This window comes from Cyanistes caeruleus, chromosome 15 (assembly GCF_971803275.1).
Source record: "Cyanistes caeruleus chromosome 15, bCyaCae1.hap1.1, whole genome shotgun sequence".
NCBI lineage: Eukaryota > Metazoa > Chordata > Aves > Passeriformes > Paridae > Cyanistes > Cyanistes caeruleus.
In genome coordinates this window covers 3,856,825-3,883,606 of record NC_141715.1, presented here as the reverse complement: position 1 = coordinate 3,883,606, position 26,782 = coordinate 3,856,825, and the positions used below count along the sequence as shown (strand labels likewise).

At 42.7% G+C, this 26,782-nt stretch overlaps 1 protein-coding gene and 3 long non-coding RNA genes across 8 annotated transcripts in view; 2 read left to right on the top strand and 2 right to left on the bottom strand.

Moving 5' to 3' along the window:
- The window catches only part of LOC147650337 (uncharacterized), a 4,886-nt gene extending 1,793 nt beyond the window's left edge, over nucleotides 1–3,093 (top strand). Inside the window, exon 2 of the long non-coding RNA XR_015276594.1 lies at nucleotides 367–3,093. This is a non-coding gene — a long non-coding RNA (uncharacterized LOC147650337). The remainder of the gene's footprint in view (nucleotides 1–366) is intronic.
- LOC111935482 (uncharacterized) lies at nucleotides 686–5,053 on the bottom strand. Its single transcript, XR_015276591.1, has 3 exons — nucleotides 1,741–5,053; nucleotides 1,346–1,486; nucleotides 686–930 (listed from the first exon to the last, which is right to left on the bottom strand). It is a non-coding gene; the product is annotated as an uncharacterized LOC111935482 (long non-coding RNA).
- On the top strand, nucleotides 4,833–17,784 carry UBLCP1 (ubiquitin like domain containing CTD phosphatase 1). 5 transcript variants are annotated; one of them, XM_086851234.1, is made up of 12 exons: nucleotides 5,097–5,158; nucleotides 6,231–6,345; nucleotides 7,429–7,622; nucleotides 8,469–8,560; nucleotides 8,955–9,040; nucleotides 9,129–9,244; nucleotides 10,285–10,383; nucleotides 11,357–11,394; nucleotides 13,341–13,439; nucleotides 13,887–14,003; nucleotides 15,333–15,460; nucleotides 16,769–17,784. In XM_086851234.1, exons 3-12 carry the CDS (start codon nucleotides 7,469–7,471, stop codon nucleotides 16,794–16,796), a joined length of 957 nt encoding a protein of 318 aa, XP_086707360.1. In that variant the 5' UTR covers nucleotides 5,097–5,158; nucleotides 6,231–6,345; nucleotides 7,429–7,468; the 3' UTR covers nucleotides 16,797–17,784. The 5 variants fall into 5 exon arrangements, with proteins under 5 accessions (XP_086707358.1, XP_086707357.1, XP_086707360.1 ...); XM_086851232.1 differs by lacking the exon at nucleotides 6,231–6,345 and having other exon boundaries at nucleotides 4,833–5,158; XM_086851231.1 differs by lacking the exon at nucleotides 6,231–6,345 and having other exon boundaries at nucleotides 5,004–5,216.
- On the bottom strand, nucleotides 8,557–26,782 carry LOC147650336 (uncharacterized). Its single transcript, XR_015276592.1, has 3 exons — nucleotides 26,724–26,782; nucleotides 25,584–25,648; nucleotides 8,557–11,079 (listed from the first exon to the last, which is right to left on the bottom strand). It is a non-coding gene; the product is annotated as an uncharacterized LOC147650336 (long non-coding RNA).

Here is a 26,782-nt window from a genome sequence, read left to right as displayed (position 1 = left end):
GTCCTACCTCTCTGCAGTGCTGCTTGGGAGAAAAGACAGCAAGCAGCAGAGAAAGACAAATATATATTCACAGCTGTGGAGAGCAACAGGTATTTACAGGAGTTGGAGTGGAAGTATCTATTATTATTTTAGAAGTAATTATATCATTAAAGTATTGTAAAGTTCTTGCTTTAGTTTGCAAGCAAACAATAGGAACCGAACCCCACATTTATTTAATTCTATCCTCTCTCAGCATTTAATTCTGAAAACGTGTTACTTCACAAAAGGAAAGGTTTTCTAATGAGCAGATCAGGTATGAGGCATTACTGCTGTCTTGTCAGGCATGGCTTTCTAAAAGCACTTCAACTTTCTGCTTCATTTCTCCAGAATTTTGAAAGCCTCTCCTGCATCTGACACTGGGTGGCTGAGAATTCTGAACTCAATGATTATTCATCTCTCATTATCAACAAAGGCTTTTGGATTCCAGAATTTCAGTGACCAGCAACTGAGGACTGAAGGGCACCGCTATGGTGACATCTCATTAAAACTTTGAAAGGACTTTCTCAGAGTTCAGATAATGTGGAAGCTTGATTTGTCCATGCAGATGGACACATGCCAGCAACCCCAAACTGCTTACAAAGAAAATCCCTCATACGAATTCTCAAAGAGCAGCAAAATATGCTGACGTGGAAGGACACTGCATGCATAAGGTGGACAATAACATGGGCAGTTTTATTTGAAGCTTTTTATAAACCATTGTTTCAAAAAATATTCATACATACATATGCAAAAGTAAAGGAATGTCTTAACGGGTAGGTTACTGGACAAAAAGTTAACTGAGGCAAAAATTAAGATTGCCTGTGAAACCTAATTTGGTACCTCACGTATAATACTGGTGGCAGCCAGCTCCCAACACTTTTGTGTTCCCTTCTTGCAATTTTATTCCATTCCCTAAAAAAGGAACAAATAAACTTTAATTCCTATAGAAACCCAGAAACAGAAACTGGGAGCATTACTGGGCAATAGCAACGGTCCGTGAATCTCTCTCTGATGTAACAACTCTAGTTCTGTAACCCCATCTCAAAAATTCCTGTTTTTCACTATCTGTGACCCTATTTCCTAAATTTCTTGCCATCACTTAGCTTCTCATCATCTCCTAATTTTTCCTCTTATTCTTGCTTTTTTTCAGAGCTCTTTCTAGAATTCAGCTAGTTTCTCAATTTCCAATTTGTTTTCACCCTTTTCATTCCTGCAGTATCACTGATAATTAAATCTCTCCTTTGATTACATGTATCTTTACCCCTCTCATAACACTAGACAGTGCTGACTCCAAACACATCAACAGCTGCTGTGACTTTCAACGTACCTAAAGGAAAGCCAGAGCAATCTCTGTGTTGGGAAGCTGGAGAGCTGTGTGGTGATGTAAGGAAAGGGATGAATCAGGTTTTGTTCAGTGAACAAAAGCATCACAGTTCTTTCCCAAGATCCCTTGCCAGTGGGGCATCATCTAGAATACAAAGAATCGAAGTAAATAAAATAAAAATCATTGGGCTGAATAGTGGCAGAAGAATAACAGTGGCATTCAGGAGGTGGAAAATCATATGGTACATGGGAACAAGCCTCTGGTATTTAAAGCATCTCACAGTGCCAACATTCACTAAATAATCCTGAAAAAACTCCTGTAAGGAAAGTACACAAATAATATTCAAACTCCCCCTTTCCTGATAAAGCAGCTGAGACAGAGACTGCATTAGTGATAACCTGAAAATGTGCTTCACTTCAAACTGGAGACATTTCCGAGTCTCCAACCGAGCTGGCAGCTCCTGAAGCATTACTGAACTCTGGGAATGCGGTGCTCGGAGATGTGCCCGGAGTCACGGTGACTCAGAATCACAGGGAGCACTCAAATGCTGCATTTCTGGGGCACAGGGATGGCAGTGGCCAGCACACCCCGCTGGCTGCTCTGCTGCAGTCACTGGTGATGAGCGGGGCAGGAGGGCTGCGAACACTTGGATGGTATCGGATTCACAGAGCTTGACATTCTCAAACATCACTGCCTTTACCACCTGCTTAGGACAAATTATAAACCAGAGAAAGGGAACTGGGTAAAAGCAATAAAGTATCATAGGAAATCGTAAAAAGAGGCATTAGGGGAAAGCTAAAAGCATAAAACAGAGTAAAATAAACTGGTACCAAAATGTATTTTAAGAATTATTCTATTCTTAGTGGAGAATATGGGCTCTGCTCTAGATTTTTTCCAAACATGAGCTCAGATTAGAAGTGGGGTAGAAAGGCTGGTGCATATTCAAGTGAGTTTTCTGAAAAAAAACCAACATCAACAAAAAAACCCAAAACAACCAAAATGTTTAAGATCTTGAAATCTGTGCTGTTGGCCCTTTCATAGTCTGCAGCACATTAACATCTGCACTGACTCTCCCCCATTAAAGTCACTGAATAAACAAATATTTAGCACCTCTCAGCCCTGCAATATCATCATTTGCTTTCCAACTCCTTCTGTCACAAAGATGTGATCTAATCTCTCTTAATTCTCAAAGCAACCTTTTGAGGTTCCCAGTTTCCAGCTTTAAACGATGATTTCAAAGGACTCTTACCCAGCATCTCACTAGAGCTGCTAGTGGGAATTTTGCTCTTATATGCAGCATGAACAGCAATTTAGGAGATGAGCTCCTGGGCTTCAGTACTTATGCACAGGAGCATATTGCACAAAAGGATCAGAAATGCGTGATGTGAACATGAGGCACGGGAAGGGAGCCAGCAGGCATCAATTTGACATGCAGCCACTTCTTTTATTTCACCCTGGAGCATCCCAGGATGCAGCAGTGCACATCAAGGTGAAAGGGAACGTGCATTTGCTTTCAAATTTTACCACTGCTTTTCCTTCCTCCTTGTCCTGCTAATTTACCACAGTGCAAACCCAGAGAGTCCCACCATGGAACACTTTCCTCAGTATAAAGATTGTGCTGTTTGGACTTGGAATTGTAATTATATGATGTTAGTCAAATTACTTTGCCACTTTGCATTTAGTAGCATTAGGATTGAGCACCACCATGTGTTTCACAGCTAAATAAAATGATGTATTTATCTGCACCACATGAATCTTGTCAGGATCAGAGCATCTTTTGAGGATACCAAAACACCAGCATTAGACCAGAAATTAAATATGCATTCTTATTCTTTTTCATACCACTCCTCAAACAGAAAACAAAACCAAACCCAAAACCCTACTGCCTCCTTTTCAAGAGAGCTTCCTAAAGGCCAACCAGAAAAGAACAACAAATATTTTTAACAAAATGGCAAATACAGAGGTGGTCACACTGGATGTCATTTTTGTAGCCTGAATTTTAAGCAGGTCTGGAGGGTGCATATTTTCATGACAGGGTGTGACTTTAATTATCAGTTGCAGCTTTGGAAGCTTTCCAGCACTATTGTAACATGCTGCCTCTGTGCAGAGGACAACTGTGTGTCATTCAAGCAAAAAGCAAACCCTTGGTGACTGGGATACAAGCAGAGTGACTGGTTTTATGTGGATTTAGGTGCAGTCAGAAACTATACTTGACAGGAACAGTTGTTGCAATGGTCTTCCATTTGTACCACTCTTCCTAGAAACCAAAGTGGTGTTTTTACACTTAAACTTGAATGTAGAACAAACTGAAAGCACATATCCAGGCTGGAAATACATTAAATTAATATCCTCTGAGGAAAGAGATCAGGCTTCTACAGTTTTTGCTCATATTACCCCTCTCCACTGAGATTCCCTTACAGCAGGAATGGCTCTTGCAGGTTCCAGCAGCCACTCTGAAGAAACTTCTACTCAGTGCATAGTTGTTACCTCTGCTCTTTTGCTCCCTTCCCTACTTATTACCAAATTAAACAGGGAAGAATTATCTCACCTCTCAACACTCCAAGATGTAAGGTAATGGAGGACTGAAACCTTCACTTCCTTCCTCAAATTTAACTCCACCTCTACTGACACCAAGTGGAACCAGTCTCTGTCACCTCCACGTGATTTCACATAAGAAACCACACTTTACCACACAATAATGTTCTTCCCTTTAAACTATTTCTGCAAACCACTGAGTCAAAAAGGCCATTTTGTGGCAAAGTCTATTTTCCCCTTCTACATCTGTTGCCTAAGCACAGAACCCCTGCAGCTGAAGGCAGTTCCCAAGAATCCCAACAATACTCAAATATCAAGACACAGCAATGTGTCTGAAAAGAGTCAGCTTTAGGAGCAAATAGAGTTTTAAGTCATAGAATCACAGAATGGTTTGGGTTGGAAGGGACCTTAAAAGTAATTTCTTTCCAAACCCCTAGATGTGGGAAGACACTTTCCCCTGGACGTTGCTCAAAGCTCCATCCAAGCTGGCCCTGGACACTTTCAAGGGTGGGATAGACAGCTCCTCTGGAAAACCTGCTCCAGGGTCTCACCACCCTCACAGAAAAGAATTTCTTCCTAATATCCAATCTAAACCCCCTCTCTTTCAGTTTGAAACCAATCCCTTGTCCTGTCACTCCAGGCCCCCGTAAGGAGTCTCTCTTCATCTTTCTTGTCATCTCCCTTAAGGTACTGGAAGGCTGTAACTAGGTGGCCCTGAAACCTTCCCTTCTCCAGACTGAACAATCCCAATTCCCCGAGCCTTTCTTCCCAGCAGAGCTGCTCCATCCCTCGGATCACCCTGGTGCCTCTCCTGCACTCGCTCCAGCAGCTCCACGTCCTCTCTGTGCCCGGACCCCAGAACTGGAGGCAGCTCTGCAGGCGGGGTCCCTGTGCACAGAACAACCTCCTTTCACAGCTGTCAGTGCAAAAGACACGCTCATGGCAGCAGCTGCCCGTGCAAGTCGCCTCTCCGGCCTCCCCGGGGCCCCGGCGCAGTTCGGCCTCAGGCCGGCGCTGAGGGGGCGAGGGCTCCGCGGTGCCGCGGCGTTCCCTCCCGGTTTGCTGCGTGACCCCGCCGTGAGCAGCCCCGCGGAGTTCCCGTTCTCCGGCCGGGGCATGACCCGCAGCATCCCTCGCTCCGCGCTCCCCTCACTCTGCCCGGGGCTGCCGCTTCCCGCCGGGGCCCGGCCCCGCGCACATCCGGGCGCCTCCCGCTTCCGCCGCGCGCCACTTCCGCTTCCTGCGCGGCGGAGCCGGGACGGAGCCGGTGCCGCTGCCGGGGTGAGCGCCCGCTCCGCGCTGCCAGGGCGGGGGCGGATCGGCGGCCCCGCACAGCCCGGTGGGTGCGGCGGGGGCCGGGGGAGGCCGGGCCGGGCCGGGGGCGGGCGGGTGTCGCGGCCGGGCCGGTGCCCCCGCGGGGCGGGAGCGGCTCCGCAGCACCGAGTGGGCGCTCCCGGTCGGGCCGCGCCGCTGCCGGGGCAGCCTCGGCGGGGGAGGAGAGCCCCGCTGACACCGAGCAGCTGCCGGCCCCAGAGCCCGTCCCACACGTGTTACGGTGCTGGGGAAAGCGCGGCCCCGTGCGCTCAGCGGGCACTTGGCGTGTTTCAGGCGGGTTGTGTTTGTGGTGCTGATCGCCCAAGGAAAGCGGTGCAGGGCTTTAACAACAGAACCTGAATGTTTCCTCTGACCCGTGGCCTTCCAACCCACCGGGTCCCAGTGGCCCAAGGGTCTTGTAGAGGCCTTGAAGGTGAAGTTAACCAAAGGAAGCTGTGTTAGCTTCAGTTCTACACGGCACCCAACCCCGATGGTAGAACCTTTGGAAATCCCTGTGTCTTTTTCTGCTCCCAAACCATTTTCCCATTTTGCTTGATTCGAACCTGAGTGTTTTGGCAGGGAATAAAAGTGTCTTGTTTCCAATAGCATTTATCGTGACAGAGCTATAGATGTGTAAGGATTGAGGGTTGGCCAAGTGCTCAGCTTTGGAGGGATGATCTTTTCAATTTAGCACTGGACAGAGACTGCAGAAGTTTGCTTAGAGTTCTTGTCCTGTGCATATCATTGCAGAATGATTTGAGGTGTATGGTACAGGTAAGGAAACAGACAATGAACTCTTCTTTCTGACTTAGTTTAAGGATTATGGACAGGAATCATTTATGATAATGACACTGTGTATCAAAAGTCCTCTACACCATGCAGCCTTAGCCTCAGTAGAATTTCTTAGTGCTTCTGAGACATTTTTGCATGAGTCTTTTTCATCGTGTCATACCAGGTCCCAGCCTGATTTTACAATATTGGGGAAAAAAATTAATTCATTTCCAAATGATACAAGTTTTCCTCTTCAATTTGTTTTCAGGGCTCTTAGGGGCAATAGTTTGGAGGTGAGGCTTGTAGTGCCCTTAGCAAGGAGGTTGTACTTGGACTAATTCTCGTCTGCTCTGAGCTTGGTGGCTATGCCTGAGAAATTACAGGTTTGTTCCCCATAGCCTTTACTGTGTAAAAGAATTTTTTCTGAGTGTGGGTAACCTCTGAGAATACAAATCCAGAGAGGAAGAAGGATCAGAGTTTTGGCTTCTGTGACTTTTTTGAATTGCCAGACCTGCATTTCTTGAAGTTTGATAACCCTAGATTTTTCACAGATCTGCTCTTTGAATATCAGTCATTTGAGGACAATTCACCATCAGTGATGCAGAGGCCTTCTCTGCATCTCCTGACTGTCTCTAGCAGCCTTTTCATACCTTTCTATATCCTTGATTCTGTTTCTAAGCCCTAATAGAGAAAAAACATGTTCTTCCTTTCGTGTTAAGCTAAAAATCTTGTTTTTTCTGCTGTGTTTAATGTAGGATTAAACTGTTAAATACAATTTGTATAAATGATGCTGTGTAAATTAAAGATAGTATAATTATGGTTATTTTGTCAGCACTGCAATGAAAGTACAGTTCTTCTGGTGTAATTGTGTTGTGTGGGTGTGTGTTTTGGCTTTGTTTTCAAATTCCTGCTTTGATATTGCTACAGTGAGATGTGACCTGGGGTGTGCATTACTGCAGGTATTGCACAGTGGAAGGGATTAGAGAAATCCAGTGCCAAAAATGGACTATGGGCTTTGAACTATTTTTATGGGCTTATGTATGTTGGGGATTTCATATTTGTTGTTCTGTTATTACATCTGTAAAGGCACCCATGGCTGGTTTGGTTGCATAAGTGTTGCAGAGGACGTTTCTGAGCTTTGCAATGGCTTTTGTGGTGCTGCAGTGCTCTGCTTGAGTGTGCAATGCACAGGCTGTACCTGCACAGAACACACAGCAGATGTGAATGTGACATTGCTAAAAACATCAAAGAGGAACTCAGAGCCCCAGTTTTAACACTGTTCTTTCTCCCTTTGTTTCAGCACTTTCTCAACAGATTTATCATCTGCTCAGGGGAAACAAGCAGCTCTTTGATGTCCAATATAATAAAGAACCAAGAATGTTTTAAGTAGATGTTGTGGTTTGTCTTCTGAAAAGAGTAGTTCTCCTCTTTCTTCCTTACGTGATCTTTGTGTTTCCCTCCTGCAGCAGATTTTTCAGGCTGTAATACTGAACATATGCTTCAAGGATGTCTCTCTCTCTCATAATAAAATGGGGTGGACAGGAGTACACGATAACCTCGCTGTCAGAAGAAGACACAGTGTTGGACCTGAAACAGTCTCTGAAAGGTCTTACTGGAGTGTTACCAGAGCGTCAAAAACTGCTTGGGCTTAAAATGAAGGGTAACTGTCCTTATTTACTGTTTGTGGGGGATGTGCCTGAGGTAGTTAAGGACAAACATCCCCTAATCCTAGGCAGGATGTGTGCATTAACAGGGCATCCACCTGCCAGTTGTAGTTCCAGGATGAACACGAATAGAGACACTTTATACATCACTGGATATTGTTAATTACTAATACATCTGCTTGGTCGTTTCTTAGTAGTTGACACTGCCCTGTTCTGGTGGGGAGGAGAATTGGGGAGTAAAAAGTAAACCTCGTGGGTAGAATAAGAAGAGTTCAGTGACTGAAAGTTAATAAAATATGATATAATACTAAATATTATAATAATAGTAATGAAAAGAGAAGAAAGAGACACAAAACCCAAGAGAAACCAGTGACACAGTGCAGTTGCTCACCACCCACTCAGTGATGCCCATCCAGTCTCTGAGCAGCAGTTGGTGTCTCCCAGCCAATTCCCTCCTGTTTATACACTGGGCATGAGGTTCTGTGGTGTGGAATATCCCTTTGCCCAGTTCCCCCAGCTCCCTGTGCACCTGCTCACTGCCAGAGCACAGGAAACTGAAAAGTCCTTGATTAGAGTAAGCACTGCTTGGCACCCACTAAACCATTGGTGTGCCACCAGCGTTATTCTCGTACTAAACCCAAAACACAGCACTGCACCAGCTACCAAGAAGAAAATTTAACTCAATCCCAGCCAAAACCAGGGCACTGTATATGGAAGATGATGATAACAGAGCCTGTCATAGCTGGTATTTTACAGGGAGCTTATTTCAATTAAGCATGGAATGCATTGACATTTTCCTAAAATCTCTACCCCAATTAAAAAAAAAATAATCTGCATTACAGGCAAACCTGCAGATGATGATGTTAAGCTTGGAGCCCTCAAGTTGAAACCAAATACTAAGATAATGATGATGGGCACTCGTGAAGAGAGTTTGGTAAATAATTTGCTTGTTTATTAGCTTGAACAGGAAAAAATGCTTTGTCTCCTAATTGTGATTTTAAATTTTGAATATTCCAGTCATCGTTTAAAAAATGATAGTACAATAGATTTCTGTAGGCATTTTTTAATGTAAACTTTGCTGCATAATGTACTGATAGAACTCCTGTGGTGTTCTGCACTTGAAGTACAAACCTATTATAGTGATACTCACTGACTTTTTAAATGTGAACAATCATCAGTATACTTCAGTAATTCTTTCCACTAGTAAAGTGAAACAATTTTGGTTAAATAATATTCCTGCCCTGTAATATGCAGTAACATAAACTTGATAGCCATTGTTATTTTCCCTCTCTGATCCTCGTTATCTTTTATTATTTTTATTCCTCTAGGAAGATGTCCTTGGGCCACCTCCAGATAATGATGATGTGGTCAATGACTTTGATATTGAAGAGGAAGTTGTGGAAGTAGAAAATAGGTTAGGAGTTCAAGCTATTAAAACAGTTTATTATTGACTGTAGAGTGTGCATTTTAATTAACTGTAACTTTTTGCACTGTTACATCAGGGAAGAAAATCTACTAAAAATTTCCCGTAGAGTTAAAGAATACAAAGTGGAAATTCTGAATCCTCCTAGAGAAGGGAAAAAGCTGCTGGTGCTAGATGTTGATTATACACTATTTGGTGAGTTTTTGTGCAATTTGTGGGTTTTGTTTGTTTAAGAGCTCGATTTATTTACCAGATCAGGTTTCCAAGTTGTACAATATAGCTTCTGCTTTGTATGATTTTGTGGTCTTCTGCTCACGTTTTAGAAAGCATTTTAAAACGTTCTGTGTTGTTGATTTTAATGCAGCAACTATTTAATTGCTGCAAAAAGACATAAAAAAGCAGCAATTTAGTCTTCTGGCCTGATAATCTTTCCCTTGACAACTTGTATCTTGACCATCACAATAGCAGGGCAAGATACTATAAAATAATTAACTCATTCTGTAGCTGGTTGACTGTACTTTTGGGGGGTGTGGGAGAGCAGCTTCAAATTTTATTTACATATCATTACTAAACATTCACAAAAACATGTTTTACTTGAAAATTCTGCCAAGCTGGTTTTTTTTGAAGGCCAGAATTTTCCTTCTGACTTAACTTTCTGGTTTGTAGGTGTGCCATGGCAACATGACTGTGAGCAGTAAATACCTTCCCTTACACCTTTCCCTCAGCTTTCCTTTTTGATGACATCTGCTTCCAATCTTGACATCAAAATTCAATTTATTTCTAAGTTTAAAATTTTTATTGAGAGGTCTTCTGCTGGCAGATTTTGCAGCAGGTTTGGAATTGGTACAGGGAATGTTTGCATCTCTGAAATGAGCTTGATAGATATTCACACAATTAATTGGACTAGGTTTGAAGGAATCTGTTTCATATCTGGCCAGTTACTAATTTGCTAATTGCACAGATAATTTGCCCTGACTCTTCAAAGATACTCATACTCAGAGATCTCTAGATTTAATTATTGCCCTCATGTAGCTGTGAGACCAACAGATAAATATTCCCTCTGCTTTGTCTTTCCACCTTTAAAATGGGAATGGGAGTTTGATATCAAATCATTAAAGTGCTTCAGTGCTCTCCTCAAGAAACTCTTTCAGTCTCTGGATAGAAAGGAAAATCAGACTGGACTTTAATAGCTAATACTTTAATACTGAATTGCTTATCTCTTATATTCTTTTTAGACCACAGGTCATGTGCTGAAACTGGGGTAGAACTGATGAGGCCATACCTTCATGAATTCCTGACTTCTGCATATGAGGACTATGATATTGTAATTTGGTGTAAGTATTATAATCTGTGTTAAGAATTTATTGTAAATTGTCATCCAGAACAGAGACTCCAGGTGGGAGGTTTTTATATTGCTTTTTAGTGTGAGTCACAAGATCTAAAATGATACAGAAATGTTTGGCTGTAATTCACACAACTAGTAGAGATATTTTACCAAAATGCCAATTCTTATGTGAAAAAGCGCCACATATTGCTCACAACAATGAGTCTAGTCACAGGATAAAGCTCAGCATCACTTTACTGAGTGTTACTTTGTACAAAGAAGTGCTTGAAATAGCACAACTGTATAATCAAATTAGAACACCGTGTGATAGTGATTTTACCAGTAATTTCAATCCAGACAACACATAGTGAACTGCCAAATGAACCAAATTCTCCTGTCTGCAGGGGTGATTTGTTGATCCTTTGCATTCCAGTTCAATTCCTGTCCAACAGCTGAAGAACAGACTTCAGCCAGTGCAGTATTCAAGCCATATTAAACTGTGTTACAAAATTACATTTTCATAGCTTTGTACAATGTTTCTACATATTCTTAGACCAGTTGGCAACGTTGTCACTTTGTCCTTACCAGATTTTATGTATTCCTGTCATTGCTTCCAGGAGGGAATCCTGCAGGGGCAGTGAGGTTCCTCAGGGCAGCTCTATCCCACTCCCATGGTCTTGCAGGCTGTATTTCAGTAACAGCTGATCTAGAAAATGGTTTAAATAATTGCAGTGCTTCATCTAGTTGTTCATTTAAAAAGTAAGCTCTTCCAAAAAACAAAATAGACTTCCATGAAGGAGGACTTTCTTTAAGGCAATGGCCCTAAAAGCTGCAACAAAGCAGCTTCCTAATCTTCCTAAAATTAAATTTTGTATAAAAATTTGACATACTAAGTGAACAAGTTTTTGGCTTATTTCTTTTCTTTGCCTACCAATGACTTATTTTGATAAACTATTCTTTCTGTTTTCTCCTTTTTGTTTCAGCTGCTACTAACATGAAGTGGATTGAAGCTAAAATGAAAGTAAGTTGTTCTGAAAACCTTTGATTTGTTTCTGGCCTGGGTAATTCTTCATGCAGTTGGGCTCGTGCTCAGCATTGTAGAGCAGGTTAGAAAAAGGGGAGGTTGTATGAATCATAACCTGAGTTGTTTCAATTTCCATAGTCACTTGAAATTATCTTTATCACAAAACTAGATTAAATCTAATTTTAGAATTCCACACAAACTATCAGCAGTAGGTGCTAAATTTAGCAGAGCTAAACACAAGTCAGTGCCTGCTGAAACTTGGATTCATCACACAGCCCTCCACAGTTGCTTTCATCTTACCTCTAATTATAGAGCTCCAGTCTTTAAATGTGATTTTTTTAAAGGAACAGACAGATGTGACATGCTGGAGTAGGTTATCAAGAGGAAACTCTTTTCATGTTTATCTTTACCTCTTGCAGCTCAGGGTTCAGTTGCTTCCTCTGCCTTACTAAACATCCCATAAGAGCTCTTTCCTTTTCTGGTTTCTTCCCTACTGGAATAAGGCAGGAAGCCAGTTTAGAACAGCTGACTTTGTGGTAAACATATTTACAGTCAGGCTTAGCTGTAAATCTCATGAGCTTACTAAGAATTGCTGTGTGTTTGGTTGGTGGGTTGGGGGTTTTTTATGTTTATAAATCAAAAGTTATTTCCATTCCAGGAAAAACCTTTATAAATTTAAGCTTCTATTATGCAGTATTTTTTCAGGTTTTCACAGAGCAAAGCACATTTTTCCAGCGTTCTCTTCATTAAAATAATTAATTGCTACAATTTTTTCTAAACAAAAATGCTTCTCAGAAATGAGAATCTTTAATCAGAACTATGAAGTGGAGTTAGCACAAGTAAAATCAGTGTTGCAAACATTGCATTCTTGTGGCAGTGTCACATGTTTATTTGGTGTTGTCACAGTAGTGCTAGGACTCAATCTTGTGGAAAACCATTGTTCAAAACAGGGCTCTTTCCCCTGCACTGGGCACCTTTCTGCATTTCCAGGATCCTGATCCAATCAGATTCCTGCCACTAGATGCCACTTTCTGTTTTTGCTTAAATTGGTGGCAGCAGGAGTGCTTCTCTCCAAAAGTTTCACTTGGAAGAAGCTGTGATTCCAGCAATGGTTGGCATTAAAGTTTCTGTTTTAAAGTACAAAGCAGGAACAGCATTAAAAAGAAGGGAGTGTCAGACAAGCAAATTTAATCTCTCAGTTACCACCCTTTTGTGCCTGAAATTCAAACATTCTAGAACAGCTGGTTCTGTCAGTGTAACAGGATACTGACCCAGGTAGGTAGGGCATTTCATTTGCAAGATTCCATTTTTAAATAAAAGCAAATCAGTTAAGTTTGGCTGGATAGTTGCAGGAGAGCTTCTGCAGTGGGTATTTTCTCCCTACACAGGTTTGCATATTGCTGCTTTTTCATACACCAGAAATTGTCAGCAATATCTGTGTTGTGGCATGTCAGCAGATTTTACTGGTACTTTTCAGCTTTGGAAAGGATTTGAAATGGAAATGATGCTCCCTCATCTAGATAAAGTGTTTTATTTCTAAAAAAGTTTTACTTAGAATATTTCAGGAGTTACCAAATCTTGAAAGTGCAAATTGACACAATTGCTGTAAAGTTGAGGTGTATAGAACTCGTGAGAGGTTGTGCACAGAGGTATGAGCAAAACCTCTCCGTGTTTTGCCTTCTCTGCAAAGTTACTTTGATTTTCTGCCGGCATCAGCTGTTAAGTTCCTGATATTAAACACTAAAAATAAATCTCTGTGTGCACTTTTTTGATCCTCATTGTGTAATAAATCTAAATTTCCCCAGGTATCTATTTTTAGCATGTCTCTGGTAAACCTCCACAGCTCACCCCGTGACAAACAATGTACCATAATTGTGGTTCCAGTTGTTGAGCAGTAAAACTGTCATAATTAGAAGCTTTAATCATAAATCTTTGTGATGCAGGAGCTTGGGGTGAGCACCAATGCAAACTACAAGATAACTTTCATGCTGGATAGTGCAGCCATGATAACAGTGCACACTCCTCGGAGAGGACTAATAGATGTAAGTACCAGTTTTTCTCCTAATCCTTTTCTATATTCAGCTCTCATTTTATCACACCCCTTTAAAATAGTCCACAAAAAAAAAAAAAGTTGTTTGGGAGTTTTCATGCAAGAAAACTGCAAGAATCTTGGAACCACAGATTTTTTTTCTACTGAAAGTGTCAATGTTTAGAGTGGTGCATTTAGATGTCACAGCTTTCAAATCAAGCAGTAGGTAACTGTTACAAGAAAACTTAGTACCAACAAAAAGGTTTTCCTTAGTGTGGGGGGTATTTATGTTATATTATTTCACATCTTAATTTGTTAAAGCCAAACCACCTGCTAATGGTAAAGCAAAAGAATACAAGTGTTCATTCAAGTTAGGACTCGGGTTTCTATAGATGGCCTTTTCATCTCCTGCATGTGATCTGATTGACCTCAGATACTTTGTATTGTATTGTGTTTGCAGGTGAAGCCTCTTGGTGTTATCTGGGGAAAGTTCTCAGAATATTACAGCAAAAAAAATACTATTATGTTTGATGATATTGGCCGAAACTTCCTGATGAACCCACAGAATGGACTCAAGGTAATGTAAACTGGAATCTTCATTTACTGCTACTTTTTCATGATACTTCAAGTAGTACTTTCTCCTACTTCTTTGCTGTAGCATAAAGAAAGACTGTTCTTAACTAACAAAGATGCATGTTTTGTTAAACCTTTTAATTTACAGTGCCATTTGTCTGGCTTTGTATTTCCTTAATAGTAGTATTAAATAAAACTTGTGTCGCTATTGAGTTTTTAAGAGATTACCATAATCAATGAAATTGTTATTTCTGCTTAAGTTATAACTACAAGCTGTAATCAAGCTGGGCATTGCTGAAAGGCACCATTGAAAATGTGATGTTCAGTCTCCAGAGTGGTCATATTCAAAAATAAGTCAAATAACAAGTGGCTGTACTTCATGATAGTATGACAGGATAATCACAAGTATTCTATATGAGAAATAATTAATACCTTGAGCCATTTTGTCTGTAGAACAACAAATATTTCATTTTATACAACAGTCAACCAGTGTTGTGCTCTGTTATTACTGCTGGTTCTGAATAAGAAGAGTGCAACTTAAATTTCTACATACATGTGATGGTAGAGCAGTGTTGTACTAGAAGAACTTGCACAAGTTAAAAAGAAAAAGAAGTTCAAGATGGTATCTCTTTGAAAGTATCCATGATGGGAAGTGGAGAGCAGTTGATGAGATCTAACAAGATGATCTTAACTGGGAGGAGGATCAGGAATAGCAAAGATCTTGCTGGGAGGGGATTATCCAGAGAGGTCCCTCTAGCTCAGATTGGAAAGATGTTTGTCAAGTTGTTGTTAACAGCTGCAGACACGAGCACTGAATCACTAAAACAATGCTCAGGTATAATGTATTCCAAGCTTAAAGCAGTTGTCAGATGAGCTTTGCTTCTGACATCTCCTTTTGCAACGGCTCTGGTTGTAGTCAAAGGCTTTTTGCTGAAAAAAAACATCTGGTTCCAATGATGCCACACAACTCAGAATGCTGAGCTGAAAACCCCTCCTGCAAAAATCTCTGTGGAAGCATACCAGAAAATGAGGCAGTCCATTCCAGATCATTTTATCAGTCTGTCTAGGAGGGGAAGGCTTGAAGAAGTGCAAGGGAAAAGAAATATTTTCTGGCTGGTGCGAGGTAAAAGCCTCTCAGTCCAGGGTGCCTGAACAGAACAAATTGGATCTGACCACTACTGGAAAAGGTTTTTCTTCCTCTTACCTGTGATAAGTTATAACTTGTCATAGGACTGAAAATACATTTTAGTCAGGTGGTAAATGATAGAGAATCTAAAGCATTTTTTCTTTCTGTGAGCAAATGGTTATTTCTCAGTTTATTTCTTTTGTATAGATAAGGCCTTTTATGAAAGCACATTTAAATCGGGATAAAGACAAGGAGCTTCTAAAGCTCACCCAATACCTCAAAGAAATAGCAAAATTAGATGACTTTTTGGAGCTGAATCACAAACATTGGGAAAGGTAAGAAAAAATAATTCTTGCTTCCTTCTGTCCCTGACCCCAGTGTTTTGCTTGAGGTTGTCTCTACAAGCACCAGAAACAATGGAACTGATGAACTTTATAACTTACAGTTATAAAGGTCCCTTAGTTTGATGAGAATTTTTGTAGGGCTGTAGTGCTGGGGCAGCTTCCTTAAAATGATAAGATTTTGACAGAATGCACCTGTTTTCCTACTTCTCCAATATTCAGCACTGCCAATTACACATCCTAAAAGGAAAAGAAATTTGCAGGATCATGGAAAACTCTTTCTTTCCACCCCAGCAAAGTTGGACTGTGGATTCAGATCCCAAATCCTTTGTTTTAAGGCAACTTTCCTAGAAGTTACTTGAAAGCTTTGTGGTGTTAGTGTAGTTCTCAGGCACCATCCAGGTTGGGTGGTATTGCAGGATTCATCAGCTCCAAGTTACTGTCTTATGAATAGGAGTTTTCCAAGTGCTCAGGGCACCAGTTAGCATCCTAATTCTTGCTAGAAAATGATTAACTGAAGGGCTGGAGCAAAATTATTCTTGGTTTTATGCAACAGCCAGAGGCTTCAATGCATGTGAAGAAAAACTGTTGGAAAAACACTCCTTCTGTGTTTAAAAAATGGAGCCTTACAGGCTTGATGTAATTTTTCTTTTCTGATTAGAACAGAAAGTGAAATGTTAAACCATAAAAGCAGTGACATGCACTGGATATTTCACAGTGTCAGTGAAATTGGTTGGGTTCTTTCTCCTAGAGTATTTGCAAAGCCTTCACTGTCACAGCATATAGGCAGATTGCTCCAGCTCTGGTGCTAAGAGAGCTGTGAGATCAGAATACAAACAGTTCAGAATCACTCAGATTCTCCAGAGAAGCTGCTGGAGGGCTGTTCTTTTCAGGTTATGCTGGATCAGTTCATTAAAGCCCTGAATTTATTTGAAGGAGTGCCATTACTAATGGGCCTTTTTATCTTAAAGGATATAAAAGCCACTTCTCCAACTGATGTAATTTTCCATCCTCATAGAATGAAACAGGTTCCCATTTCCTTCCTCCCTTTTGTTTAAAAAGCCTGATAGAGTCTAACTAAAACATGACTTTGAATTACCGCAAGATAACCTCTCTTGGAATTGAAAGATGTTGAAATCAAATAAAAGTCATAAGTGGTATTGATTGCATTTCAATTTTTGGTTATCGGTAGGAGGATTGTTGGTGAGAAAAGAAAGCAGAGTCATACTTTGATCTTAAGATCCCAGGTATATTTGTGGCCACCTCTTACTTGGTGAAAAACTCTACTTCTGTTTCTTTCAGGTATCTTTCAAAGAAGCAAGGACAATAACACTAATAAAACCGTGTGGCACTGAATTGAAGGGAACATCACTAAGATCATTGGACTTTTCCTTGCTTTTGTGCTAGAGTATAATAGTGCTGGACACTGGACCCAATGCCAGAACGACTGCTAAACTTGGTCTTCCAGTTGGTTGGTTGTGGGTTTTTAAAAGATCACAGCAATAAGCTCAAAGTGGGAGAAACAAGTCAGTTGCTTTTTCTTGCATTCAGTTCTGGTGTTACTTCTCAAAATACTTTCCTCTCCTTTGCTGCTGAAGTACAACCATAACCATCAAAGACCAAAACCATTCTGAGAATAGAAAAAAAAATATTTAGACCAAAAAAGTTGATTAAAAAGTCAACCTTGGCAGTGTATGAATTGTATAAGTCCTCTATTCCCTCCATCTTTAGAAACAGTCTCCCTCTCCCATTCCAGTATTTAAGTCTATAAATTACAAGTTGTCTAAGTTTGGTATGTATTAGTATGTCAGTGTTTCTCTGTGCAAGACAGTAAGATGGGAAAGTACCACCTCTGTGGCCAGTTTACCCCAGTGTATGAACTTGTACTATAAAGCAGTGTTTACTGGAAAAGATTGAACTTTGAGGGAGAGAAACCCACTGTTACTTGGTCAGTAAAAAGCAGTCTGCCTGAAAAATCCCCATACGTCAGATAAAGGGTTTAAACCTCAGATGGGAAAGTCACATTCCTAACAAAGCATGAACAAAACCCTTGTTCTCTTCTAGCTAAATCTTGTCAAAGTGCAAACACTGTGTTTAAATACAATATTCAGCCATACTGTTCTTAAAATATCATTTACTTGCGCTGCTTATGCCTGCACTATAGAAGTGTGATGTGACTGCTGTTTGGCATTTCCAACACTTGTGCATTATGCAGTTCATGGATTTGAAAGAAGACTGACCCTTTCAAATAAAAAAATGGTATATATTGTTCTTAAGGAACTATAGCAGTTGTGTAAATAATAAATACCTTTTTCATACTTTTGTGTCCTTTGCTGCCTTCAGTATTTAGCTTGCATAAGAGAGGAACCATCGATAATATTAATTTGGCGGGGGGGATTTGGAGGATTTGTTCGGATTCCAGAGACACCAGCTTTGCGTCAGGAGTTGAGTAAGAGCCTGGGATGTGCCTCTGTGGATTAGGGAAGTGCTGCAGCACCAGGCTGGCCAGGAAAGGAGCCCTGACAGCACGACAGGCTGTCAGGACAGCAGGCAAAAATGAGCTGCTGGGACGAGCATGTGAGGCTGCGGCTCAGTGACCTGTCAGAAAATATCCAGCTCCTTGTCCAGGGCTCTGTGTGCTTTAGTGCCAGCCCCAGCTGCCTTTGACAGAGCAAACCAGAAGCCTGATGCATAAAAGTGGTGGTTTAGGTAAGTATGGAGGGTGATGATGAGTTTTGTCTCCTAGGGCTGATTTCTGATCAAGAAGCTGCCTGACCCTGTACAGACAGCACAGGGAGAATCCCTGAGCTTGTAACAGTGATCCTTTCCTGGAACAGCTGCAGCAGCAGAGATCATGGAATGCAGGACTGGTTTACAGTGCACTGGAATTCCTTTGACTTTGAACAGTGGAAAGAAGTCAAGGCATTGCAATTAAATGACCTGTGGAGTTTGTGCTGGGCAGAGAGAGAAAACCAAACCAAGGGAATGTATTCAAACATGTGCCTGTATTTTTTTGCTCAAAGTTGGCTTACAAACAGAAGGTTACAGTGAATGAGCAAAACTCATTTCTTATGCTTTATACAAGGAACATTTAAAAAATCAAACTTGGTTTTATTTCAGTGACATGAGGGTTTTGTCCCAGAGTTTGAGAGGATTCACTGACCTGAATGAGACGTGCACTCCCCTTTCAAATATTTTATAAACTGACCTAGAACATGGGAGTGTGATCTCAATGTGATTGTAACACAGTGCTGTTGCTGACAAGTTGTTATATCTCTTATGACCAATATAATTTCCCCTACCATATTTTCTATTTGAAGACTAGTCTTGCAGTTTGATTTGGTTATCTTCTAAAAATGTTGCTGGGATTTACTTGGCTGAGATTTTTTAAACCGTGAAGCTGTGGATAAGGCAAGCACAAGCCTGATGTTCAAATAGCTACAAGAATCAGGGGTCACTGATGGAAGAGTGGGTTAAAAATGGTAAAAGCAGCAGGAAGAAATCTGGATTTTGTTGCCATGGTTGGTTGTGGAGGCAGGTGGCATCAGCAGGTTCAGAAAAGAGTTCAGCACCTTCATAGAAAAGTCCACAGGCAGAAGCTAAAGGGAATAGCACTAAAGGGAATAGGAAGGTCTAACAGCCTGCAATAAAAGAATTGGAGGTGCTCAGGAAGATGGGAGTGGGTCACAGAGCAGATCCTCACTGCTCTACAGGGCTGCTCTGAGCTACACCTCCAATGGGACTGTGCCAAACTACCACAGTAACTGCAGGGATAAATGGGTAGTTTTCTGCTTAGTCCCTCAACAATGTATTTATTGCTCACAAATGCAGAGGAAAACACCTGTGCTGGTTTTTTGTTTCTCCAATAGGAAAGGCAGCTTTGACCTACTCGTATTTCCAAAATGTTGTTAAGCCTGGAGAATAACTATGGACAGCAAAGTTTAAAGGTTCATTCCCAGCTAACGTTTACTTTCCTTTTAGATTCTATTGAGGTGCCTGAGAAGTATTTGATTAATGGCTTTCACTATCTCTATTAAAAGAAACATTATTAAAGTATAATTAAAGAGAGGGAGCGTACAGCTTAATTACAGAGCTCATCATTTACTGTTCTGCAAAATTCTGGAGAAGCATTAAATGGAGTCTGAACTACTCTAAATATTTTCATGTGTCAGAGACTGTCTCAGGCTCCCAGTACATGTCAAACATTTTGTATGTTGTTCTGACTGGTTATTCAGACCAGAAGAGACAGCCCATTTCCAAATGAAGTTATTTCAGTAAGCTGGATATCTGACAACTCCGATGCCTCGCCGTGGCATGAATGCTCATCACTGGAGGTACATGGAGTGACAGCTGAAGCCAGGAACTGAACTGCAAATTCAGCCCCACAAATCCTGCTGCATGACTGTGAAATATACAGCTAGTTGCCAATTTTCATTCCTGACTTGACATTCAACTGACAGCAAGTGGATGCCAAAGGGTTTAAGACAATTTTCCACTCTGTCTGTTCAGGATGTATTTGAGACTGATGTGAGAAGTGCTGAATACTTGCTCCCAATAAGACAAAGGGCAGGTAAAAACTGTATTTCAGAGGGTAAAGAAAAGTAGACAGTTTTCCTGACTCATTAAAGCTGCTTAAAACAAGAAATGCTGGATGAAGAGGCAGAATCCTTGGGCATTTCACTGTTGTCACCACAGCAGTTGTGGCAGGTACTGATGGATATTAGCAACTGCTGCACACAGCAAGGGGTGCCTGATGAAGTGCTTTGGCTGGGGGATTGACAGAGAAAAATTTCAGTGAAAAGAAAATGTTGAGGAAGAGAATAACAGGAGCAGATGATAAAAATACTGCTCAATCCTGGAGAAGACAAGGGACATCTTGCAGGCATTACAAGTTTCTTGTGTGAGCAATATTGGCAATATCTCGTTACCAGGGACTAGTGCTGACATTTGTGCTTTGAATGGGCTCTGCACAAGTAAGGACATGGTTTAGGTACAAGCACCCCCCACAGATTCAACAAGAGCTGCCTCATGATGGCAGGTGAACAGCTCTGGTTAGGTTTTCCTAAAAATAGTGAAAAACAGCTCTGAGGGGTCACAGTGCCAAGTTTGACTCTCCTGGCTTTATCTGCTGCACCACATCACTTTAGACCCAATTTTTCCCAGCCCATCTTATCATCCCCCATTATCCTCTGGATCACTGATAATCACACAGGGCCTCAACCTCATTCATGCCCTTTTCCAATGCTGTTTTATAATCAAGAACTTCAAAATGAACTATTTATATACTGATGAGCTTTCTCATACAGCCCTGAGCTTCATTATTTATGCTTATTTAGGAAGTTTGCTCATCTCTGGAGATCCTTTGATGCTGCTTTGAGCACTTGGATGCTCATTTAGCTCTCAGGAGTCCGTGCTGAGCTTGGCCTGTGTCCTTGCCACACACAGTCACATACAATGCCATGCCATTAATTTCTATGTCTCTCCTGGCAAATAGTTTTCCCACCAATTCATTTTCTGTTAAGAATGGGTACAAGTCAAAGAGAGTTTGTTCTCAAATTGCATAATGCTCAGAGCACTACGGGCTGGGGTGCTGGGCACAGTGAAAAGTGCATCATTAACACCCCTTGGAAGTTTTTGGTGTGTTTTCTTTTCTTCTTTAAACTGCCTACTTGGAATTGCACACCCACTCTGCTCACACCCCACCGTTTGTCAAGGTGTTTATGTATCAGAAAAAGAGCAGCTTTTATCATTTATCACAGCAGGGGCCAGGTTTGGCTGCAGCTCCTGCGTGGAAGGGGACTGGGTGACCTGGAGCAGAGCCTGCACGGTCACTGCTGCTGAGTGATGTCCCTTCCTCCCCCTCTGCAACACCCCAGAAGACTTTGACCTTGGTGTTTGAAACATCAAGATTGCACCAAATTTTTAGTTCTAAATATCTGTGGTGTTAAAGCATTTGGTGTTCAACAGTGGGAGCCTTGTTCTTCACGATTTGTGCTGCTCTTGAGAGGAAAGCAAGTCAAGCTCAGGACCAGGACATCAAAGAAGTCACAGTTCACTATAAATTCCTGAGTCAATTCTCTCAACCTTGAGATCTGATTGGGCTTTTCATCTCCAGCCTGTTCTACATGCTGCAAGGGACAGCCCTGGATTTTGAGTTGGGTCTGTCACGCTCCTTCCAGAGCACAGCTGGCCATGAATGATGGCCCACAGGCTGGTCAATAAACTTGTTTAAATTGTTTCACACTGGAGGAAAATGTTCACAGATGAATAAAAAGATGGGTGTCAGTGCTGAGCTCATTCAACATTTCTGCTTTTGAGCATGTTCTTATAGTAAAACTGTGGGTAAGAAATCTCCTCCCCAGCTTTGTTTTTTTCAATGCTCTGTGATTTTTTTTCCCCTCTCTTTTTTGGTGTGGGTGTGTTGTATCTTCAATCTCTGTTTCATTGGCCCAGTGGGCTCCTGCTCCAGGGCAGGCACTGTGCTGTGGCTTGGGAATGACTCAGGGGTTGGAGGAGCTTTGTAAATGATTGATGAGCTTCAAGCCAAGAGCTCTGCTGGTGAACACCCAACTTTATCCCTCAGGTGTTTCCCCCCTGGTTTGGGTCATTCTCAAAACACAAATGGTGGAGCAGTAAGAATATTGTCAATTTAACAAATCCTAGTAAACCTTTCTAAGACACCCTGGTTCCTAGGGCAAGATGAGGTGGCTCTAGAATTGTATTTTGCAAAACTTACGACTGTTTATCCAATTTTCTATATTCTGTTCACATTTCATGGCATACAGGGGTGTGTGTGACACTTGTGAGCAGTGAAAGCTGCATCAGTTTAGTGGGGGAACATGAGCAGAATTTCAAGCAGACACTTGAACTGCAACTGATGCACTTTTGGGTTCCTCTGCTGTCCTAATGATGGATATTTCTTGAATCAGGACCAAAATGAGCACATTTTTGGAAAAGTTAAGTGTATTAAACTGCCTCAGAGATGAAAATGATAAAGTGATGTGGGATTTTTTTTTAATCTGATTAATCCCTTACAGATGTGACTAGACAGAACAGGTATGTTACAAAATCTTTTTCTATAACAAATGGTACTAAATTAAAAACAAAATTATTTGTCTCTAACTCTTGAAGGAAATTCTGAGCTTCAGATACAGAGGGTTTGTAATTACACCTAGGCAATATCCCCACTCCCACAAATAGTAAATTAGCTGAGATAAACACATTCAGAAAGCTGTTAAGCTACTTTGGTTTGGATTTAGTGAGTAGCTGCCACTGGAAAAAAAAAGCAGGCAAATAATTGAAATTTTTGACTTCTTTAAACAGAAAGAAAATATTACATTTTGTTTGGGCTTTTCCACTTTCAAAAAATGTAGGTAGATTTAGTTCTGCAACTAGTAAATCACGTAACATGCAGTTTTATGGTGTTGAGATGAGACTAAAATGAGTTCCTGGCTTGTCCTTCACTCAGCCCAGCAATCCCTGACCAAGTTTATGACAGCTTGCCTGGTTTCAAACTGAGACATGCTACAAAATAGATATCTATTTAAACTTAGGTCACTGATGCAGAGATATTCATTGCCCTCTGATGCTTGGAAAGGTGTGTTGAGAGCCCCACAGCTCCCTACTGGTCCAGGAGCCTCAGCTGGGTGCTGGGATCAGGGTGAATTAGGGAGAAATGCCTGCCTGCCTCTCTGCTGGCCCTGCAGGTAACCCAGCACTTCACACTAAGAGGTTATGGGCAGCTGGCAAGATGAAAACCCCAAAATGAGCACTAAATCCTAGGAGATTAACATATGAAATCCCTTAATGGAAATGTAGGCGTTACATATAATTACAGATCCACTGACTCAGTCAAGTACAGGGGGCAGTTCCAGAAACTGGGAAAGTCACAGTATTTTCTCCAAAGAAACTTGAATCAAGCCAGAGAGCAGTAACAATTATTAAGCTGTCAGACTATTCAGGCAGCAAGGAGGACAGATGGAGACCCAAGGGCAGAGTTTCTAGCACTGGCCCATCTTCCACAAGAATCAGATGAATTTTACACCTCCCTCCTGCATTGTCTTTCCAGAAGAGTGAGCAGAAGCCTTGGGACAGGCATGGGACAAGCACTGTTCTAAAGTCTGGAAGGAAACTAGACAGGAGCTTTTCAGCTAAAGCTCCTGCCAGAACCAATTAGGAGGTGACAGCTGGATTGCAGCAGCTTTACAGGGGCAGGAGACAGCACAGAGTGACCTGATCTCACCTGGCAGGGACAGCATGGGCACGGCTGCAGCCCTGCAAGGACACTGCAGCCAGTGTCAAACACTCTCCAGCCCTGCCAGGACCTAGCAGCAGCTGTGCTCACCCAGACCATCCCTCAGCCCCTGGATCAGTGCTGCTCCCCTGTTCCTAAGTCACAATGAAAGATGGGTACAGCAGGATTTTCCCAGGACAGCACAGATGTGCCCCAAAAGCAACAGGGCAAGGCTGGAGGGAATCTGCAGGTGCTGCCCTCCTGCTTCCCCCCAGCCCCTGGCTGGGATGAGAGGTCTCAGCCACCCTCATGTCCCAGAGCAGTGTCCTGGACACCCAGCTCCCCACAGGCACCACCTCAGCTCAGCCCTGTGCCTGGTGTCAGGGTCCTTCTGCTGCTGGAGAAAAGCCACAGCTGCAGAACCACCCAGGCTGATCTTATTGAGAGTTTTTGCTCAGTTTGATTCCCAGGCTCAGTGCTGAGTGCACTCACCTTGGCAAAGCCGCAACACAGAAAATTCAAGGAACCCTTTGGGGTCAGCACTGCCCCTGAGGCAGAAAGAGCCTCCCACTGCCCCAAAAGGCCAATTCTTGTTTGCTGGCACAGCTTTACCACGAGGCTGCTCCTTTACCCCAGATATCCTCCCACTGACCCCATAGCAGTCCCTAAACCACACATTCTCTCATTTAAATCCCCACAGGGAAAGCGTGGCTCTCATTTCTCGTATTTCCATCACTGTGCCAGCATCCACCAGGCACCAAAGCCACAGCACAGCCAGGAAGCTCAAGTGCTTTTCACTCCATTCTCATGAGAAAAGCACCATCAAGCAAGGCCTGTCCACAGGTTAAGGACAGGGCTGAAGGCTCATCTCTAATTGCACCTTGTCCTCCCTCCTGCCCCAGCAGCAGAGCTGCTGTCGAGGGGAGCTGAGGTTTGACTGCTCAAAGCTGGGTGTTTGACCAGCACACCCTGGCACAACTGGGGGAGCTGTGATAGCAGAAATAAGGGATGTTATCTGAGCTCAGCAAGGAGGATCACAGAGCTCTTGATAGCTGACATCTGCCAGACTCCTGGAATGACCAGGGCAGCATTTGCAGGATGTGCCCCAGGGCTGATCAGAGCTGCAAACAAAGCAGGGCCTGGGGTTTAGGCCACTGGAATTGTCTGCCCCTTCCCATACAACACCAAGCTGATTTTTCAGGAGAGTTTGCTTTTCTGTCTCTGAGTTTTCTCAGCCTACTTCTTAAATCCTGATTTGACCTCAACTTAGAAAGGTTTAAACTATATGAAAACAGATACAAATATATATCTATTTCAGGAGGTAGATGCTTAGGTCTCACCTAATCACCACAGCCCAGGAGCTGGGGCTTTACCAGGAAAAAAAAAAAAATAGAAAAATATCATTTCATGGATCACAGCCTGGTGCCAGAACTAAAGAGACAAGTAAAATAAAATAAAAGCAGCCGGTCTGTGGCAGCATCCAGTGTCCATCGGCAGTACTGCACCCTGCCCACTCCAGGCCTGGACCATTCCCAGGGATTAGCAGGACCTGGAAATGCCAGTGAGACAGGACAGCAAACAGCAGCACACCCTCAGCAGCAGAAACTCCTTTGAGACCCTGTTGGGGCACAGGGGTCACAAGGATGCTGCGGCTGTGCTGTCCCCCAGCTGCTGGATACAGGAACAGGCACTGGCTGTGTCTCCTCTCTCAGGGGGGAAATCCTTCACAGAGACACAGCCCAAGCCTCAGAGGAGTTCAGTGAACAGTGCAGCAAACGTGCCATGCTCAGAGCCCCAGCACTGGTGCTAAATCTCAATGTTTGCGCCTGGCACAGTAACCAAAAAAAGCATTCCCCAAAGCACAGAGATACAGAGCCAACTCACCCCAGCTGCATTTTTCTGTCCCCAGAACTCTTCCTCCAGGGTGTGCAGGAGAGGTGAGCCATGCCCTGTGGGAAGAGAGGGGACTGAGTACCCTCAGGGCAAGAAAGTCATCACCTTTTACCCCTTACCTGAAGGACACTTCGCCCTGTGCCTGAGATTATTGATGGGAGGTGATGGATCCTGCCCGAGCAGGACCACTAAAATTGCATTTTTCTCAATTTTGCAGAGCTGCCCTTCTCCCAAAGGTGGGCAGGAGTAGAAGGGTTTGGGGTTCCTTCCCCAAACGAGTCTCTCCATCAGGAGCAGAGCTCGCTCCCAGCTCCCGGCGGTCACCAGAGGGAGCCCAATGCCCGGGAACGGAGCATCCTGCGGGCTGGGGAAGGCTGCAGGTGACCTCCTGCAGCTTCTCCTTCCTACGGGTCATCCCCACAATCACACAAAATCCCAGCCCCCGCTGGCCTGGTGCAGCTGTGCAAAAGGAATTAGGGCATGTCTAGAAAGGGAGGATGCGTTTACATCGGCTCCCAGGCAGAGGTGACTCCCCAAAATCACCCTGCCAAAGAAAGGCACAACATTCCTTGGCAAGGCCAGAAGCGTCAGAGCTGGACCCTGCCACGATAGCAACACTTCTGTTCATTCACAGTTAATTGAGCAATTTTAGCTTCAAAAGGTGAAGGGCATCCCTCTGCCCCAGCAGAAGCTCCGTTTTGACCTTATCCTTCTCCAGATTGAAGCTCTGCCAAAGCCCTGCTGTCTCCAGAATCCTGTCCTTCTTCTTGAAGCCATTGTCCCCCACTGCTCATGAGTGACAAAGCCAAAGAGGTGCCTTGAAGCACCACCACATTTCGGGGTTTGGGACAAGCAGCTCTTCCTGTGACACCTGCATTTCTATAGGGGTAAATCTTATTCCTCCCCCATTCTTCCTTTCTCTGTTGGGGTAATCCTTGTCATCTACATTTCCTAAGCCTTCCCCAGTGTTTTTAGAGCTGCTTTATAGGACACCTACACCTACAAAATTACTGCAGCTGCTCCTGTAAGAATGTCCTAAACTACACTGTTTATTTCAGGGGAAAAAACCCACAAACAGCCTATCCACAAAACCCCCACCAGCTCCCAAACAACAAACACCAACAGTCACACCTCTAAGCAAACTCCTTCCCTTTGCTCTGTAGTCCATGAAAACAGGCAAATCCCTCCCC